Genomic DNA, 21,413 nt, shown 5'->3' on the forward strand with positions numbered 1-21,413 from the left:
TGTTCATTGGTCCAGTGAAAATATTCCAGGAGACCTATACAATATAATGAAAATTAATATTGTAGAGCAATTTAAAAAAGCTTCGAACGAAGGGAGATCATTACCTATATTGGATCTGTGGGTTTTTGGCGGATGACAATGTGAAAAGGAACTGTTTTAACGGTGGTAGTTTGCAAAATCAATTAGGGTGTGTGACTCAAAATCTAGAAATTTAGGAGCAATCGAGGATGGGGTTCGAGAGGGGTTAGGGCTAGGGATTAGAAAGACATAATTGGCAAAGTTTTTTTGTTTTACATTTTTTAAATTAAAATCATAAAGAAATTAAGAAACAAGAGAGAAAACCAACTATTTGGTTAGGAAAAAGAAGTAACTAGTGATCCTAATATAATAAGGGTATAATAAACAATCAGCACGAGATTATGATATTCAATAAAAAACTTTAGAACAGTTCGTCCTAGCCACTCTCAATCATAATAATCGAGGCAGATCCTATCTCCGCCTTCTCTGGCACCGGTGAAGCTAGATCTCTCTGGCGCCGGTACTTCCCGTCTCGTCTCTCCTGCCTCCTTGTCTCTCTGCTCTTCTCAAACCTTTCGTGTCTGTTCTGTCCGTTTTTGATTCTGCTGTTTCGTGGTGACTGGAGTTTTCATCGGTTCTCGCGACGGAGGTGGAAGCAAAGCCGGATGAATCCGTTGCTCACTGTGATGCTCCCTCTTTGGCTACTTCTTCTTTGTTCGCCGACTTCAGTCTCCTCTGCCACCGTGTCTGACAACCGCTTCTTGAATGAAAGCCTCGAAGATATATACTCAGGAACCTTTGCTCAACATTTATTGGTGGGGTTTGAGGCTGCTTATTCTTGGTGTAGCTTTCCTACCTCACACCAAGATCTCTCTGTTCCTGTAGCACTGTCGGGTGAATCTGTCGGCTTTTATTTCTTATGATCTTTCCTCTGGACAGATCTACTTTTTCACCGGTATGTACCACCATCATTGACTTTCTGTTCGAGGACCAATCTCCCTACGGGGAAGAACTGCTCAAACTTATTATGGCGTGAAGGAAAAAGGTCCAGTAGCTTTGTTTCAAATCTTTCCATAACCGAGTTCTTTTGTGGCTCTGCTCATATGGATCAATCTCTCCTAGGCTTTGATAAATCTGTACACTGACTCGCATAATCTGATCCTGCAACCATTGGCATACTCATTTTGTGTTCAAGAGGACATCTTCGGGAGCCCTCACAAGACCTTCGGAGCATTTCTTCCAACAGTCACTTGCCTGGTCTTCTGGTGTTCAGTAATCAATCATTATCAACTAGCTCTCTCTCAAGGCAATGTCCATTATCAGTTCCATCACTGAAGTGCCTAAAGCTAGAATCAACCAGCCATCTAAAGGTATCTTTTCTAGATAAATTTTGGTCAAACTTCCCCTCGACAAGGCCGGGAGAGATCTTTCTCCACTTCCTCCTAATCAAAGGAGATAATATTCCCACCACAATCCCTCTTTGTAAGAGGTGACCACTCTACGGAAATCAAAACCGGAAAAATTTACCGATTTCCTAACCGTTCGTTATCTTATGTGATGGTCAACTTGGGGCCGGTAGATATAACGATTCTTATTCCGATGAGAATCGAGGTTCGGGATGATGTTGCGATGTCACATTTTACTGTGACTAATAGTTTGTTACTTGCGGAGATTGACGTGCAGTGTAACTCTTTCATAGAATAGATAGCAAGTGGCAACTTTGATTTTTTTTGTAACAATTGATCAAGTTTGTGTCTCTATCCTTGTACTACTTTGATTTATATGTTAAGGATCTTGCCTTTTCGTTTGCATATCTTGTTATGTACGATGTTGCTTCTACTATTGTAATCGTTTAATCTAGTAATGAAAAAAATGGTGCACAAAAAAAACAATAAACACATAAGAAGTGTGTATCAAATAAGAAATGTCTCTTTATGTAATTAGAAAGACAAAATGTGTCTATGGGGTAAATTTCTCATTCTTTATAAATATCTTTAATTTTTGGTCATATTTGATGCTTACAAGTTTCAAGTAAACACAACCCTACCTAATCCAACTTGTAAATTCATGAGTTTTTTAAGAAAACATATTTGAATATTCTATATATTCCATAAGTATAACTAAATCATAAAACTAAATGATAAATATAATTTTATTTTTTTTATAAATTAATATATTTTATAGGATATAAAATAAACTTGAATAATCATGCACAACAAATAACAAATATTATATTTCTCAAATTAGTAATATCTTTATATATTTTTACAAGTATAATTAAATTATTGAATTATATGATAAATAAGATTAAATAATTTAATATAAGAACTATTTTATAGATTATAAAATTCAATTATGTTATTATGTACATATGCCACTATAAAAACATTATATAAAAATAAATTTTTCTACCGTGTAATTTACGACATATGCCATTAAAAATATTTGTTTATAAAGAGTTTCTTTAGCATATTTTAGTTGTTCCTTATAAATTGTAACATTTTAATACAATACACTATCATATAAGATTTTTATAACATTTAAAAGCTACTATATTCTCATATAAGGTTTAAGCGCGGATATATATATATATATATATTTTAAAAAATTAATCTATTTGTAAACAGTTTTGGGTTATTTGTAATAAACATCCTTAATTTTGTTTGAAGTAAAATTATCGGTTTTAGAAAATATAATAGGTTTATTTTACTAGATTTTTGAACTTACTTTAACTATTTTTGAACTCACAGTTGTTAAAATTTTATTAGAATACTGTTGAAAAACTATTTTAACTATTTCAAATATAGTTATTTTTTGTTCAAAATTTTTCTAGAAATACAAAAAAGATAATTGTTTATTAATACTTCAAACGTAGCTTGATTCACCATAAAATTAAATAATTTATATCTGCTAAACTTTATATTTTATAAGATATAAATATAAAAGATATTTATCTAGTATGAATTTAACTTTATAAATCTCCCTTTTCAAATTAATAATTATATAATTTTAGTTAAATATTTAAACTTGTAAAATAAGTATTTATAAAGTGGGGAATCTGCAAAAAAAAATGATTCAAAACTTTGATTTTCCAGAAGTCTTTCTTTGTAAATATTAGCTTACTTTTGTTTCTTTGGAAGACTTCTCGAAAGACTTAAATTTTGAGCGTAAGTTTAAAATATAAGCGGAAAGTTTAAGCGGAAAATTAAAATTTAAGCTGGAAACTTAAATTTGAAAGCTGAAATTTTAAATCTCATGAAAGTTAAAAAAAAATGATGTTCTAAGAAAACACAATAATCCAAATGACTTGATATTGTTGAAATTATTTAACATTTTTGAAAGTTACAAATCATATGTTAAAGTTACTTAAAAGTCTTAAAAATGCAAGTTTACAAAAACTAAGTCTTCTCGGATTATCTAGAAACATTAATAAACATGAATGTTGGTAACCTCATAAGTATCACCAATTAAACTCATTTACCTTTGTATCTTAGCACCAACCTCAAATAAATCAATTTCATTCAGTAGGTTCAATATTGACCAATATATATATATATATGAATTAACAAGAAAAGTTTAAAAAGTCTTTATAATTTTAAAGAAAATGAAACTATATTACACATTGACTTAGAAGACTTCCACAAAAGTCTTTCGGTAGAAGACTTCTAGGAAGTCTTCCATTTAGATAATTTTTGCAATTGCAAATTTACAAATAAAGACTTCCCGAGAAGTCTACTCTACAACAGACTTCTATGGAAGTCTTACTTTATAAATATTGGCTTATTTTTGTTTTAAAAAAAATCTCGAAAATACCAAAGAAGACTTACTGCGAAGTCATCTCGTATAAAATGTTAATTTTGCAATTGGCTGAATTGCGTCATAAATTGAACTTCCTCTAGAAGATTTCAACAGACGTTGTCTGCCGTAACTAAAGGTTTAACCAGAATCTCGGAATAAAAATCTGGAAGACTTCCGTGGAAGTCTTCTAGATAAAATAAATATTTAAGTTTTAATTTTCAATTGCAAAAGTAACCTAAGACGACTTTTAGAAACAATGAGAAGTCTTCCACCGACAGTTGAGATGATTTCCATGTAAGTCTTCTAGAGAAAGTCAAATTTCTGACGCAATTCGGTCAATTGCAAAACTAACATGTTTATCCGAGAATACTTCCCAAAAAAATCTTCTGTGGCATTTTCAAGATTTTTTGTGAACAAAGAAAAGTTGGAAGACTTACAGGTAGTCGTCTCTAAAAAACCCACAAGAAATCAACTGCAAAACTAACTTCTACATTCGCCAGAAGACTAAAGTCTTCTAGCGAACAGATCTGGAAAAAAAAATCCAAAAATCATTCTTAGATCCAATGAGGTTCATGTTTAACTTCTCCAAATACACATAAATTCTTAATGAAAGTTACCTACTTGTTCTTGACCAAGAATCAAGAACTTGAATGGTTTGTGTGTGTAAGAAATAAGAATACGAAGATGTTGGTTTGCTCATGAGAGGGAGGGAGGGAGGGAGGGAGCGAGGGAGCGAGAGAGAGAGAGAGAGAGAGAGAGAGAGAGAGAGAGAGAGAGAGAGAGAGAGAGAGAGAGAGGGAGAGGGAGAGAGAGAGAGGGAGAGGGAGAGGGAGAGGGAGAGGGAGAGGGAGAGGGAGGGAGGGAGAGAGGAGAGGGAGAGGGAGGAGGGAGAGAGGGAGGGAGAGAGAGAGAGGGAGAGGGAGAGGGAGAGAGAGAGGGAGAGAGAGAGAATATGACTTATATAAAAAAATATGTATGTTTTTGCCAACATAATTATTTGGTTGAATTATATTTGGTCCAACGGATACATATCAAATAAAATTGTCAAGAGGGAAAAAAGATAAAAAAAAAACAAAGGAAATAAGAAGATGAAAAATGGATGGATGATCTAATGATTGAGGGTGATCGAGTGTAACAAAGTAATATTATACTACCTTATTTTCATAATAAGTGTCACTTAGACACATTTCGCTAATATTAAGAAAATAATAAAATGTACTGATCTACCATTATTTATTATACAATTATTTAAATAAAATTGATTTACCTAAACATCTATTGGTTATTTAAAAGGGTAAGAAAAAAATTTAATGTATAAAATACTAAGCATGTTTTTTATTATGTGTATAGCTTACTACTCAATGTATAGATTTAGTGTTCTATTCTATTTTAATTTAATTTAGTTATAGTTTAGTAAAAGCTTTGTTTGACAGTGTTAAAAAAAATCCTACTAATTTTTTTTAAGTTATGACTTATATAAAAAATATGTATGCTTTTACCAATATAATTATTTGGTTGAATTATATTTGATCCCACGGATACATATCAAATAAAATTGTCAAGGAGGAAAAGAGATTAAAAAAACAAAGGAAATAAGAAGATGAGAAATGGATGGATGATCTAATGGTTGGGGGTGATTAAGGGTAAACAAAGTAATATTATATTCCTTTCTTTTTATAATAAGTGTCACTTAGACACATTTTACGCATATTAAGAAAATAGTATAATGTATTAATCTATCCTTATTTATTATACAATCTATAACAATAAAACTGATTTAACTAAATATGTATTGGTTATTTAAAAGGGTAAGAAAAATATTGATGTACAAAATACTATAGCATGTTTGTTGTTATGTGTATAACTTATTTTTTTTCTTTTGCTATGTCTATGTGCCCTAATTTCTCTTGTTTAATTATACTCGAACAACTATGTATTACATAAAGTTATAAATTTTAATAAACTTATCCATTCACTACAAGAAAACAGGGGGATTCTGATGGCCGAAATCGTCGGAAATTCATCGGAATAGACCGATTCCGACGAATTTCCGACGAACCTGTCCGTCGGTATCGTTTCGTCGGAAAAAAATAATTCGCCGGAATTTCGTCAGAACTTCCGACGACTTTCTGACGAATACCGAAAAACGTCATTCTGACGAACTTCCGACGATATTACGATGCGGACACACGAGACCAGAGTTCATCGGAAAAACTACGTACCGACGGAGAGCGTTCCTCGGACAATTCCGACGTAGCGTGTTCCTCGGTGTATTCCGACAAACTTTGGACGTCGGAATATACCGATGGACAATGGTCGTCGGAATAATGTTCGTCGGTATATTCCGACGAAATGTGTTTCGTCAGTACATTCCGACGGATATATGTCCGTCGGTATATTCCGACGACCATTGTCCGTCGGTATATACCAATTTTAAAAACGAATTAATTTTGCATTTTTATATATTTTTTGATATTAATAAATTAAAAAAATCAAAAATTTAAAACTAATAATATTATATAATTTAAATTCATACAAACAGAAATAGAAAAAAACATTCAGAAAGTTTAAAATTCATACAAACCGAAATAGAAAAAAAAAACATTCCGAAAGTTTTAAAAAGCCGAAATAAACTAAGATGAACTCGAAGACATCAAACGATCTAGCTTCTGCATAATCTCGGTGTTGAACTTCTTCTGGGATGCCAACTCAGCAAGGATACCGGCATTCTCCGAACGGATAGTGGCATTCTCCGAAAGGATAGTGGTGTTCTGCTCCTCCAATGCTCCAATCCGTTCATCTTTGTCATGTAGCTCCTCGAGAATCATGGGATCGGCATACGGAGCTTGCGAAGAAGATGTCGGATACGAAGAAGCACGACGGGCCAACCCAACTAAACGGCCTCCTTTCCTTTTAGGAACCGCCTACAAAAATATTTAAAGTAAGTAAATAGGGACAAGTAAGTAATCGACATTATAAAAAATATATATTAATAAAAAAAATTACCTTTTCAACCATCTCATTTATTTGCAATAGAGACAGGTTGGTTGAAGCTCCCGTAGAGTCGCCGTCATCAGAGAGAGGCTGAGATTGAGATACTATTTCAGCTTCCACCAAATCAACTACACCTTTGATCACGGGGTCCTGAATTTGACCCGTCGTCTTGTTAGTGTGAGCCACCTTAATGAGTTGGAGACGATCAACGGGATTACCGTCATTTGCTTCAATCTAAAAAAACCGCCATTATTAGCCAAGGAATATATAAAATATTTATTTAAAAAATATAAAGATAAATAATAATAAAAAACTTACAAGTTCATCCTCCTTAGTAGACATAGAGCAAGCGCCGAGGTTGTGCACATACATACCTTTCCCTCCACGATCGCTGTTCCTGTTCCTGGAGTTTCTAGAAGACGTCTCTGCAGTTTCTTCCTTCTCCCAATGAGCTATCAACTGCTCCCACACCGTCCCGTTGATGAACCGTGGCTTCTTGTTCTTCTGCCAAACTGTCTTCCACGCGTTTATCTGCTTTGTATAAGAGTCCATGGCCTTTTCGTTGAATTTCTTACGGACTGTTTCCGTAAGATCGGAGTGCCAGTTGAAGTCTTGCTACAAAACAAACACAATTTAATAAGTAAATATATTAAAAAAATGTAAAAACTTTTAAAAAATGAAGAGTTACTATACCGCAAACTGACGAAACCACAACTCTCGTTCGTCGGAAGGGATCACACTCCACTTTGGATATTCAAAACGGAGCATGGAGTACATCATCTGGTTGATGCTCCGGCTAATGCCTTTTTTCGACTTGGTGAACCTTTAAAAAAAATACAAGTTAGCAAGTTAATTAAAGGAAAAAATATAACGGTACAAATAAAAAAAATACTAACCAAGTGCTATGGCCTCGTCGTGGGTTGGGTTGGAGAAACGGGAGATGCTCTCGACCTGGTTGTTGAACCAATAGATGAACCGGCATGACCCCCGAATCCTGTTGAGCAGCAGCGTGAGGGGCAGCGTGAGTGGCAGCGGGAGCTGGAGCGGGAATATACGCGGGAACCGAGTCATGAGACGATCCCGATGCACGGGAACTGCTCATCGAACTACGTTGAAGACGGGCTGCGGGGCGGGCTTCATCCTCGGCCCTAAAAAAAAAAATTAATACATCAAACATATTTTCAAATCATTTCTATTTTTAATGTTTACATTTATATATTTACAAAAGGTTTTATAAACGTTTTAAAAAAAAACTATTAAACCTTTTATTATACATAGTTTATTACTAGAAACTTATAAAAAAATAATAAAAAAATTTAAAATTTTAAATTATACATGATTTATATATATATATATGTATACAAAATAATAAAAAATTTATAAATATAGAAAAATGTTGTTAAAAATTTATAAATGAAGAAAAATGTTGTTAAATATTTATATTTAAAAAAAAAACGTTTTATTATACATAGTTTATTAGTGGAAACTTATAAAAAAATTTAAAAAATTTTAAAATTTTTATTATACATGATTTATATATATATATATGTATACAAAATTATTAAAAGTTTATAAATATAGAAAAATGTTGTTAAATATTTTTAAAAAGTTTTAAAAACGTTTTATTATATATATTTCATTACTGGAAACTTGAAAAATGTTTTTAAAAATAAAAAAAAAACGTTTTAAAAAATCAAAAAACGTTTTTAAAAATCAAAAAAACGTTTTTAAAAATGAAAAAATGTTCCAAAAAAAACTAAAACAACAATCCTAACTTATATATCCTAAACTATCCATTCAATCCTAAAATTTTCAATCAAACAACCTAAAATCCGAGAACTAACTTCCAAAACCCTAAACAATTGATATAAAAGAAGGTTTGGGATGATTCTTACATGATTTGGGGCTTGGGGAAGAGATATGAGGGTGAGAAGAGGATTCGCCGGTGAAGAGAGGTGGAGAAGGGCCGGAATCGCCGGAGAGATGGAGAAATCGCTAGAGAGTGTGCGTTTTGAGAGAGAGAGGCCGCGGATATAACGAAGAAGAAGGAGGAAGGAGGGTTATTATATCCGAGGATTCCGACGGACACGGGTTCGTCGGTATTCCGTCGGTATAATTAAAATATACCAAATGCCGATTCGCGAAAATTTTCAAGCGGTTTGGTTCTCCCGGGCAAATTGAAATTCCGACGGAATGTGTCCGATGGACATAGTCCGTCGGTATATTCCGACGGACACAGTCCGTCGGTATATTCCGACGGAATTCCGACGACTTAGTGTTTAGGGTGTTGATTTCAAGTTTCTAAATGCAAAATCCAAATATTTGATCCGTCGGTATATTCCGACGGAATTCCGACGACTTAGTGTTTAGGGTGTTGATTTCAAGTTTCTAAATGCAAAATCCAAATATTTGATAATATATATAGTATTTGCATAAAGATTTAACAATAAAAATGTTTTATAACACGATTTTACACAACAACATTTTTTGTAGTGTAAGCTTATATAAATATGATTGTATAAGTATATATATAATGTTAAGATGAGATGTTATGAAAACAATGATATGCATATATAAATATTTTAATGAGTTGTTATATTTGAACGGTTGCGATCTAATACTATACTAAACACTTATTATGTGTTATTTTCATAGTTTTGGCATCTAAATTTATAAATTTTTATGATTGAAATTTTATAGAAACACATGTCGTCAATAATTCGTCGGAATATACCAACGACATTCCGACGAACTTGTCCAGTTCGTCGGAATGTCGTCGGTATATTCTGACGAAATACCGACGACCTTTCCAAATTTCAATGAAACCCAATGTCGTCGCTATGTCGTCGGTATATTGCGAGGGATTTTCGATGGACCAATAAAAAAAAAAAAAAAACTAATCAGAATCTTCTGAATCTTCATCAAACTACCCAACCTCGGCTTCTGGCTCTGAATGTACGACAACATCATGTCCAAACACAGTCAAATTCTCAACTAGTTGAACATTTTCCAAATCTTCAACTGCCTGGGCGTTGCTGGTAGACTCTGGTTGCAATGGTTCATCATCATCATAAGTTCCATCCACTCGTCCTCTTGGGTTGATTTGCGTTACAGTAACCCATGGATTGTCTCTGTACGTCACCCGAGGGTAACTGATGTAGCACACCTATACATATCAATTATACAAGTATTAGTAAAATATATAACATTAATTAATTATACTGGTAAAAAATTGTGAATAGATTGACATACCTGATCAGCTTGCGAACCAAGAATGAAAGGATCATAATATTGAAGTTTCCCCGCGAATGAACTGATGTAACACCAAACGCATCAATCTTCACTCCTCTATCTGGGGTGGTGTCATACCAATCACAATAGAATACTACACAACGCAATCCAACCATTTCAGGAAATTGGATTTCCAATATTTCTTTTATGGTGCCGTAGTAGACATCGTCACCAGAAGAAGATGAAACACCAGCATCATATGTTGTCTTAGAATGACCTTTCCTTGTGAATGCTTATCCTCGCGTACAAAATTTAGGATATGATTTGACCACATAGTTTGGTCCCTGCACAAATTCGCGTATCCAATCATCGAACACAAGACCTCTGGCCAAACCATCATTCACCTATAAATTAAAAACATATATGATTGAAAAGTTAATTAGTTTATATATATTAAATTTAAACTAATCATTTGCATAGGGTAATATGATATATGACTCACATAACTACGAAGCCACGCTGCAAATCCGTTATCTCTAAGCTGTCGAAGCTCATCTTCTGTTGCATGCCTGTGAGTCATACGCAACTCCGCCATATATACACTATATACAAAAATATTATCAATATGAAATAAATTTATTGAATATTAATCTAACAATAAATGAATAAATATTTTTACCTCTCATATTGTAGAACATCTTCACAGTTGGTGAGCAAATATGTTTGCAAATGAGCGTGCTCAGTGTCCGTAAGTCTCCGCTTCGTGAATTTTCCACTAAGTCGTTCTATTTCCTTGAACATGCTTGGGACAGTAACATGATATGTTGCTCTCTCCCCTCTATCATCATGCCGAGCAGGTCTTCGGTGTTTTGTATGCACTTCTGGTGGAAAATAATTTTCAGCAAAGATTGCAGTTTCTTCATTGATCACCTGTGCCACTATAGATCCTTCCACCCTGCTTTGATTTTTGACCATCTTCTTCAGATGATGCATATAACGCTCAAAAATATACATCCATCTGTACTGCACAGGACCACCAAGTTCCAATTCTCTTGCGAGATGAATAGCAAGATGTTCCATTACATCAAAGAATGATGGAGGAAATATCTTCTCAAGGTTGCACATGCTGACTGGTGCGTTTGTCTTCAAATTATTAATACCCTCTTTAGTCACTACTCTGCTGCATAAGTCGCGGAAGAAAACACTAATCCATACATAGATAAAAGACATAATTTTCGTAAGTATTAAGTTTTTATAAGCATAATTGTTAAATATAAAAATAAATTAAATTGTAAAAATATAATATACCTGCAATTGCTTCATGAACATTAGTGGCAATAATGCTGAAAAAGCAAACGGAAGGAGGCGCTGCATAATTACATGACAATCATGACTCTTCAAGCCAGTAAACTTTCCTTCGCTTCTATCAACGCAGTTCCCCAAATTTGATGCATATCCATCAGGAAATATCACTTTATCTGTAATCCAATCAAAGAACTCTTCTTTTCTAGCACCATCCAGCCGATAAATGGGAAAAGGGGTCGTACCGTTCTCATCAACGTGAAGTTCAGAACGATCACAAATATCGACTAAATCCAACCTTGACTTCAAATTATCCTTCGTTTTACCTTGGATGTTAAGGACTGTGTTCATCAGATTATCGAAGAAGTTCTTCTCAATATGCATGACACCTAAATTATGCCGCAATAGATGACTCTCCCAATATGGCAGATCCCAGAAAATACTCTTTTTGTGCCAGTTATGTAGCTCTCCAACCGCATTGACTCGAATGTTTTCATGTCCACCTACATCTGGCGTCCTTTCTGCATCAAAATACCTAAACTGCTTCAACAAATCTTTCCCACTAACTTCCTCAGGTGGACCATCAAACACATGCTTGTTCTTCGTAAACGAAGTCTTACTCCTGCGGTATGGATGATCAGGTGGTAGAAATCGTCTGTGACAGTCAAACCAACACGTTTTCCTTCCGTTCTTTAGTTGGAAAGCATCTGTGTCATCTTGACAATATGGACATGATAGCTTCCCATGTGTTGTCCATCCAGATAACATACCATATGCTGGAAAGTCACTTATTGTCCACATAAGTACTGCCCGCATCTGAAAGTTTTCTTTGCGCGAAACATCGTATGTCTCAAAACCATGCGCCCATAGTTGTTGCAACTCATATATTAGTGGTTGAAGAAACACATCTAGTGATCTTTTAGGATGATCTGGCCCGGGGACGAGAATTGAGAGAAACAAAAACTCTCGTCGCATGCACAAGCTCGGCCGTAAGTTGTACGGTGTCACAATAACTGGCCATAGAGAATATTGTCTTCCATGCTTTCCAAATGGGCTGAAACCATCAGTAGATAATCCAAGATAAACATTTCTTCTCTCTTCCGCAAATTCTGGATATGTTGACTGGAAATGTTTCCAAGCCTTTGCATCTGAAGGATGTCTAATCTCACCATTTGTGGAATGCTCTGCATGCCATCTCATTGCTTTTGCTGTGCGCTCACACTGATACAACCTCTTCAATCTTTCCGTCAAAGGCAAATACCACATTCTTTTGAATGGGATCGGAACTCTTCCCCTCGTCTCCTGATAACGAGGTTTCCCACAAAATTTGCATACATTCCGTGTCTCATCCGCTCTCCAGTAGATCATGCAGTTGTCAATACATACATCTATCACTTCATACGGTAGTTGAAGACCTGCAACAAGTTTCTGAACCTCGTAGTATGAACCCGGTGCAAGGTTATCCTCAGGTAGAATACCTTTGACAAAATCAGTAATCGCATCCATACATTCTTCAGCCAAATTATAGTCTGTCTTAATACCCATTAATCTAGTTGCAGATGATAAGACTGAATGACCATCTCTACAATTTTGATACAAAGGTTGTTTTCCTGCATCCAACATGTCAAAAAATCTCCTAGATTCGGGGTTTGGTTCTTCCCCTCTATAATGATCATGTACCATCTGCTCAGTACCATCTGCTCAGTACCTACACCATAATCTATATCCGTTCTAGATTCTTCTAACCTAATATCAGGCTGAAGTTCACTAACAGGCTGAGGTTCGCTAGTACTACCATATTCATAACCAGTTTCCCCATGAAGGTACCAAACTTTATAATTACGTGAAAATCCTTTCATATACAAATGAGTCCAAACATCAAATTCTTTATAACCTTATTATTATTGCAAGAAGAGCAGGGATATCTTAACATACCACTTTTTGCATCCGGTTGCTGTTGAACAAGCCTCATGAATTCTCCAATCCCTTGAACGTATTCTTCCGTAAGCAAATTGGTGTTCGGATCCAAATGAGGTTTATCCATCCACGAACGATAATAAACTTCTGAAGACATGATTTTCACGGAATTGTTATGACTAAAGAGAATGAAGAGAGAATGAAGTGTGAATGAGTTGAATGAGGAGGGGTTGTATTTATAGGAAATTGCTTACGGACCTCCGACGACTTTCCGACGGATGTAAAGCAGTCCGTCGGAATTCCGTCGGTATTGTCCAATCTCAAACGGCTATACAACGGTCATATATATTTGTCGGCAACGGTCACATGGTTCGTCAGAAATTCGTCGGAAAATACCGACGAAATTCCGACGACTTTACTGTTAATCAGAATGTCGTCGGAAATTCGTCGGAATATACCGACGAACTTCCGACGACTACAACGGTTACATTTTTTATCGGAATATCGTCGAAAAGTCGTCGGAAAATTCTGACGAACCATGTTTCGTCGGAATTCCGTCGGCCATTTCCGACGGAATTCCGACGACTTCATTTTTTTGGATTTGGTCGGAAATTTGTCAGTAATCCGTCACAAATGTCTGACGACATTGGTGTCCGTCGGAACCTCCGTTGGAATTCGGCGTGTTTTCTTGTAGTGATTATACTTTTAAAACCTGAAAACTTTACCTCAAACAAAGTTAAGCGGGTTTATTACAAAATAAACTAAACCAAACTGTTCTACAAATAAATATAACAAAAATGCCAAACAAATATTTTTTATTAAATCAAATTATATAAAATATGATGAGAATCTAGTTTCTATATAAAAAAAATTCAATTTGATTTTATGTTTGTTCTTACGTTCGATGTTGATTATTTTCTAAAACTGTTTTATACGTTTGTAAGATCTATTCGCTCTTTCTGTTCCTTAAGAGCATCTCCAAAAAGACATTCTATTTTGAAATTTGTAAACTCTATATTTAAAGTTTTAAGATAGTTTTTCTCCAAAAATAAAACTTCAAAATTAACTTCAAAATTATTTATATTTTACACTATATATGGTCCTTATATTTTTCATAATTAATGTAAAACATTAAATTTTTATACATAACTACCATAGAGATAAAAAAAATATTACAACAATGTTAATTTAAAAAATCTTACACTTAAATATACAATTATAAATATAAATACATAATTAAATATTAAACTACAAGCAAAATACCACATTATTCCATAAAATTATATTCGTAATTATATCTGTAATAATCTATCTTCGGTTAAACAAAATTTGTTTGGACAATATTTAGGAGAGTGTAGGTGTTTCAAAGTAAATTTACCAGACTATTAGTATTGTTGTAATAATTAATTTGTGTAATAATTATGTCTTTGTGTATCATTTTTTTTAATATTAGTTTTCTTTTGTTATATTCTTGTTGTATAATTCTAATTTTAAAATGTTATAAATCTTAGTTTAAAATTTTAATTTAATTTTATGTGTAAAACTTGAATTTATAAAAACAAATTTGAAATATTTATGAGATATAAAAAATTTTAAGGATTAAAACGATAAACAAAAATATTTAAAAATCATAAATGTGATGTATATAATTAACTAAAAGGACCAAAATGAATATAAAAAAAATGAAACTTCAAATTTGAAATTTTGTAGTTTTATTTTGAAAAGCAAAAAACCTCTATATTTAAAGTTATAGAATTTTTTTTGGAGATTGTCTAACACGAAAATGAGCCACATACAATATTTTGACATGGTTTAAATTTAAGTTTTATTTTCTTTATGTTTCTTTATTTTGATATACCATATCGAGTGATCTGGTCATCGGTAAACCTCATGTTTCTCTTCTTGTTTTGCCATTCTTGATATATTCTTTTTAACTTCGCATTGTAAATTTTTGATAGATCTTTTTTTCTTCTCGAAAACTGACTTGAACGTGCTAACATTTTGAGATATATAGTACCTCTCATAGCAAGCTTTCTCCCGTACCTTTTAAAAGTTCTAAATGACCATATATGCTGAACAACCTGATGATGTTATTAATCAATTGATCAAACTGGGACATACAACTGGATCAGAAAAATATATAGTTTTTGTTTTTTCTCCACGATTGATTAGTGTAAGACTCTTCACATTCATACCCAAAAAAAGATTAGTGATATTCCGAAAGCAACGACAATCAACAGATTCGAAAGATTTTCGAAAATTCTCAATATGGACATGTTTCCTATTTGACGAGTATGTGACATGAATATAAGACATATGACATTGATTGGTAGAGCATTAGCATTAGCATTAGCATTAGCAGTAGTAGTAGCAGTATGCTATAGAAACAGTATGCTGCAAGATTCGTATACTTTTGCTAAACTGTTTAATAAGATGATTGGTTGAGCAATATGTTATTTAAAATTATTATATAAATTAATATATAATATATAATATATTTATTTTTAATGAATATATTTCTAATATATATATAAATATATTAACATGTAAAATTAAAAAGATATATAATTTATTTATTTTATTTAATAATTTTAAAATTATGCTTATATCGAAAAAATATTATTTTAAAATAAGTTTTATAATTAAAATATCTATTTTAAAAATAATATTTCACATTTAAAATAAATTAAATTATATAAATTAAATTATATTTTAAATGTGAAATACTATTTTAAAAAAAATGTATTTTTATTGTAAATTAATTTTAGAAATCAAAATTTTATTTTCTAGATATAAAAATAATTTTATGATATTATTAAATAAAATAAATGAATTAATTATATATTTTCTTTAATTTTATAAATTTTAAATGCAAATGGTGTTCTAAAAGCTTCATATGAGAATATTGGCCAGAGAACATCATCATTTAGTAAATGCTTCTTTAAATGTTTTTTTAACAATTGTTGATTGTATAATGTAGAGCATAATGATAATGCTAATGCTCTACCAACGAAGGTTATAGAGAGTATATACCTAGTTCTAAGAAAAATAAATAAACAAGTGATGATATTTTCAAAAAATAGTAAGTGAGGATATACCTAACAAAGATACCGCTCGCAGATCAACTAGCCTTCTATAAATTCCCTAACATTTCTGTACTCATACCATCTCTTCATTCTCTCTCACCCAGGCATCTAACAAGGTTAGGAAATAAAATTGTGCTAAGATTTACTTATGGTTTATAAGCATCGACATTTTAGCGTATGTAATCTCATGTTTGGGTATTTAAGATGTTTCTTTCTTGTCTCTCTTTTAGACCTGAACCCTAATAAAGAGACAAACTAGTTTTTCTCTCCTACCCGACAGGAGGATCAGAATGTTTCTGCATTAAATTATAGATTTTGCATCTAGATGCTGATGCAATTATGTCCAAATACACAACATCTGAATATTAATTTGCATTGATATGCAGTGTCTAGATACAAAAACGAACATGACCTAAATACTATAATAGAGAAAATTTACTCTAACCCACATATGTTTATTTCCTAAATAGAGATTGCTATTTTCTTCTATATTTAAAAGAAAATAGTATTCTTTTATTATAGAGTCATATTTTTATTTTCATAAATTTTCTTTCACTTTTAACCTTTTATAATTATAAGTAAAACAAATAGTTATAGAGAAATACAAATATTCTATACAGATTTAAAATACAATTTTGTTTGCATAATAATGTCTAGTTTGTATTATTATTTTGTATAATGTACCTTTGTGTAATAAATGTTTAGTTTAAATAGTATTTTAGTTTTATGAAAATATTAAGGTTAATTTTTAAATTTCATAACTATAAGGTATTAGTTGTAAAATCAAAATATAATATATCAAAAATATTTCTTATAGAAGAAAAATAGAAAAATATATTGTAAATAAACACATCACTTTTCTTAAATTCGTCTATAGTAGAAAATAGGATAATACATTGGAGATAGTCCAATTGGTTACATAATATATATATATATATATATGAAATACAAAATGTCAAAATAACTTATACTTTGAAACAAAAATAATAATTCTAACACAACTTATATTATGAAGTAAAAGGTGTTTTCTAAAAAAATTAAATTTTAAACTGTAAGAATATAAACTAGTGAGATATGGACATTTTGAGATTATACATATATAATCTCTTATATTCTTTAAAATTTCTTACAGAAATGTTTCTCATTTTGTGTCTCTTTCATACCTTTTAATTTTTTAATTACTTATTTGGACAGAAACTGGGTAAGATGATGATGTCCTAAAATACATTTATATCTGAATATTTATCAATTGTAGAAAATAACAAAAAAAAAAAGAAAGTAAAAAACAAAACAAAAGTGTATGAAGCTACGCTCCTAGTCAAGTTCATAACAAAGTCGGTGGGAACCGGGCATTCTTCAACAAGAATATCTATGTCTGCAGAATTCCAAGTTAAAATTGGATCGACTTATATGAAAGACCTAGAGACTCCTATGTGGAGAGCTACGCTTTTATATAATAGAATATATTTACAGGTACTTATCCCCTTAAAAGTTCGATAGTTTATTTAACTAGTTGGACCCAAAAAGATGGAATGAGTACATGGATAGCAATTTGATAGATATCATGGATACTAGCTAATTATAGTGAATAAAAATGAAATGGACCAAATCATATCCAGAGAAGCAAGAAAGTGAAAATTTTAAGATGTGGATATACCCTTAAGATTCCGGAGACTTTGCTTCTTAGACATCCTGTATAAACTGGCGCCGTCTAAGCCACCACAATCACCACGACCCCTCTCTCTCTGTCCCTCTCGAATCTCGATATCAATAGTTCTCTCTACTTCCTGCTCCTCCGCTCCTGTTCACGTAACGTACCGTAACGGTGAGATTTTAACCACAAGTTTATAATATTTCGTCATTCAAATTCACAAACATATATGTATAACCTAAGATATAGTTTGTAAATTGTTAAATTATTTGATCACTGAAGATTAAACTCGGTTAACAAGACTTTTTGTAAGATGGTATTCATAAATTAAAGTTGTCATAATGTGTTAACACGTGCAAAGGCGATACTTAATCAGTTAATAGACCGAAAATGTAGATTAGTATTAGAATAAGTATAAATGTAGATTAGTATAAATAGAAACAATACAGTTGAAATATCACTTCTGCTGGATAATGATACGTTGAAAACCCCATATAGGTCACTTGTATCTAGAAGGCAAAATTTCAATATATAATACTAACTTTTAACTCCTGAAAGCAGGAGAGACAATAAAAACTGAGATGGCTGAACAACAACTAGGAGTGCTGAAGGCACTTGATGTTGCGAAAACGCAACTTTACCATTTCACGGCGATTGTAATAGCCGGAATGGGTTTCTTCACAGATGCTTATGATCTGTTTTGCGTGTCATTGGTGACCAAGCTTCTTGGCCGCCTCTATTACTTCAATCCACTGTCAGAGAAGCCTGGCTCACTTCCCCCTCATGTTGCGGCTGCGGTCAACGGTGTGGCTCTCTGTGGGACCCTTGCTGGTCAGCTATTCTTTGGATGGCTAGGTGACAAACTTGGTAGGAAAAAAGTGTATGGTATCACATTGATCATGATGATCGTGTGCTCCGTTGCTTCTGGTCTCTCTTTCGGTAACAAAGCCAAGGGTGTCATGACCACTCTTTGCTTCTTCAGGTATAATTATCATCATTACTCATGCATGGTTTATAGTTTGATCTCATTTTTCTATAGTTTTCAAAATATATATATTAACATAATAAACAATTTTGTGTAGGTTTTGGCTGGGATTTGGTATTGGAGGTGACTACCCTCTTTCTGCCACCATTATGTCTGAATACGCTAACAAGAAGACCCGTGGTGCTTTCATCGCTGCCGTGTTCGCCATGCAAGGTGTCGGGATCTTGGCTGGAGGTTTCGTGGCGCTTGCAGTATCTTCCATATTTGACAAGAAATTCCCAGCTCCAACATATGCAGTCAACAGGGCTCTCTCAACGCCTCCTCAAGCTGATTATATTTGGAGAATCATCGTCATGTTTGGTGCTCTACCCGCAGCCTTGACTTATTACTGGCGTATGAAAATGCCAGAAACTGCTCGTTACACTGCTTTGGTTGCCAAGAACATCAAACAGGCGACACAAGATATGTCCAAGGTTTTACAAGTGGAACTTGAGATGGAGGAAAGAGCTGAAGATATCGTTCAAGACCCTAGACTTAACTATGGCTTGTTCTCCAAGGAGTTCGCCAAACGACATGGCCTTCCCCTCCTCGGATGTACCTCGACTTGGTTTTTGCTTGACATTGCCTTCTATAGCCAAAACTTGTTCCAAAAGGATATTTTCTCCGCTATCGGATGGATTCCAAAGGCAGCAACCATGAACGGAATCCACGAGGTTTTCATGATCGCCAGGGCACAAACCCTCATTGCACTTTGCAGTACCGTCCCTGGTTACTGGTTCACGGTCGCGTTTATTGATATTATGGGAAGGTTTGCAATCCAATTAATGGGATTCTTCATGATGACCGTTTTTATGTTTGCCATTGCCTTTCCCTACGACCACTGGATTAAACCGGACAACCGTATCGGTTTCGTGGTCATGTACTCCCTCACTTTCTTCTTTGCTAACTTTGGACCAAATGCAACCACTTTCATTGTCCCAGCCGAGATCTTCCCTGCCAGGCTAAGGTCCACATGCCATGGTATATCAGCCGCAACAGGTAAGGCTGGAGCCATTGTGGGAGCTTTCGGATTCTTATACGCAGCTCAGCCACAAGACAAGACCAAGACGGACGCAGGATACCCACCGGGTATTGGAGTCAAGAATTCGTTGATCATGCTTGGTGTCATTAACTTTGTTGGTATGCTCTTCACCTTCCTCGTCCCTGAGCCCAAGGGCAAGTCCCTTGAAGAGCTCTCCGGAGAGACTGAAGTTGAAAAATGATTACGCCGGTTCACTTTTTCATTGGTTCCCTTCAAATAATTTTTTTTTCCTCACAATTTTCTGTAAAATATCTTAGGTTTGCGATTTGTGATGTAATGTTTTTTAATGGTGCACTATTTTGTACAAGTTGTTAAGTTATCAAAGAATTTCCATAAATTATAAGCCAATAGAATAATTCTGTTGGAAATCTTCAACCCATTTTCGACCATTATCATTAATGTGAAATATCTATCGAAATAGAACATGTTTCTTGTAGTGATAGTTTTACCGAACCAATCGATTTAATTTTATTTAGCTATACTATAGAACACATATTTGTTTAGGACCATTTTAATTTTTTATGTTTTAAAATTATACTTTTTCAAATTCGAACTATTTTATAAATTTCTTTTTATTTAATTTTTTCTAATTTTTTCTCAAATTTTATTTTTAAATTCGAAAATTATTTTTGAAACTATTTTTACAAAATTTTAATTTTTTTAAAGTATTTATTTATATATTTATTAGTCACTTAAACTCCACATTCCAAAAACCCTACCCACCATCAACTCTAAACTTTAAGTCTAGATTGGTCAACCCTAAGGTTATAAATGTCTTTTTTGTCTTCTTAAAAGTGAGGGTAAAATTAGTTAAGGTAAACATGAAAAATAGTATTATGAATGTGGTATTTTTGGCAATTTCTCTATGATAAATAATTATTCAAATAAATAAAAAATAATAATTTTTTTTTATGTTTTTGAATTTTACTTTTTCAAATTCGAACTTTGTTATAATTTTGTTTTTTTTAATTTTTTTTTCAAATTTTATTTTTGAAATCTGAATATTTTTTTTGAAACTATTTTAATTTTTTTTAAGTATTTATTTATAAATTTGTTAAAACTTTAAACTCTACATTCTAAATACTCTATTCTACCTCTCAACTCTAAACCATAAGTCTAGATTAGTTAACAATAGCGTTATAAATGTCTTTTCCCCTCTTTAAAATGAAAATACAAGTGGTTAATGTAAATTTGAAACATGGTACTATATATGTAGTATTTTTGGCAATTTCTGAAGTTGTTATATGTGTTGATTATATTAGAAGTGATATCTTAATGATACCAAAATGTTAATTAGAAATAAAAGAAATATGTTTTTCTAAGGAAGATCCATTTTTTTAATCACACATA

At 32.9% G+C, this 21,413-nt stretch overlaps 1 protein-coding gene across 1 annotated transcript; it reads left to right on the forward strand.

Annotated features, from left to right (window-relative positions):
* The first annotated feature begins 17,914 nt into the window (after positions 1-17,914).
* On the forward strand, positions 17,915-21,013 carry LOC106379564 (probable inorganic phosphate transporter 1-3). The gene is made up of 2 exons (XM_013819495.2): positions 17,915-18,979; positions 19,080-21,013. Exons 1-2 carry the CDS (start codon positions 18,579-18,581, stop codon positions 20,242-20,244), a joined length of 1,566 nt encoding a protein of 521 aa, XP_013674949.2. The 5' UTR covers positions 17,915-18,578; the 3' UTR covers positions 20,245-21,013.
* Positions 21,014-21,413: the final 400 nt, after the last annotated feature.

This window comes from Brassica napus, chromosome C2 (genome assembly GCF_020379485.1).
Source record: "Brassica napus cultivar Da-Ae chromosome C2, Da-Ae, whole genome shotgun sequence".
Lineage (NCBI taxonomy): Eukaryota > Viridiplantae > Streptophyta > Magnoliopsida > Brassicales > Brassicaceae > Brassica > Brassica napus.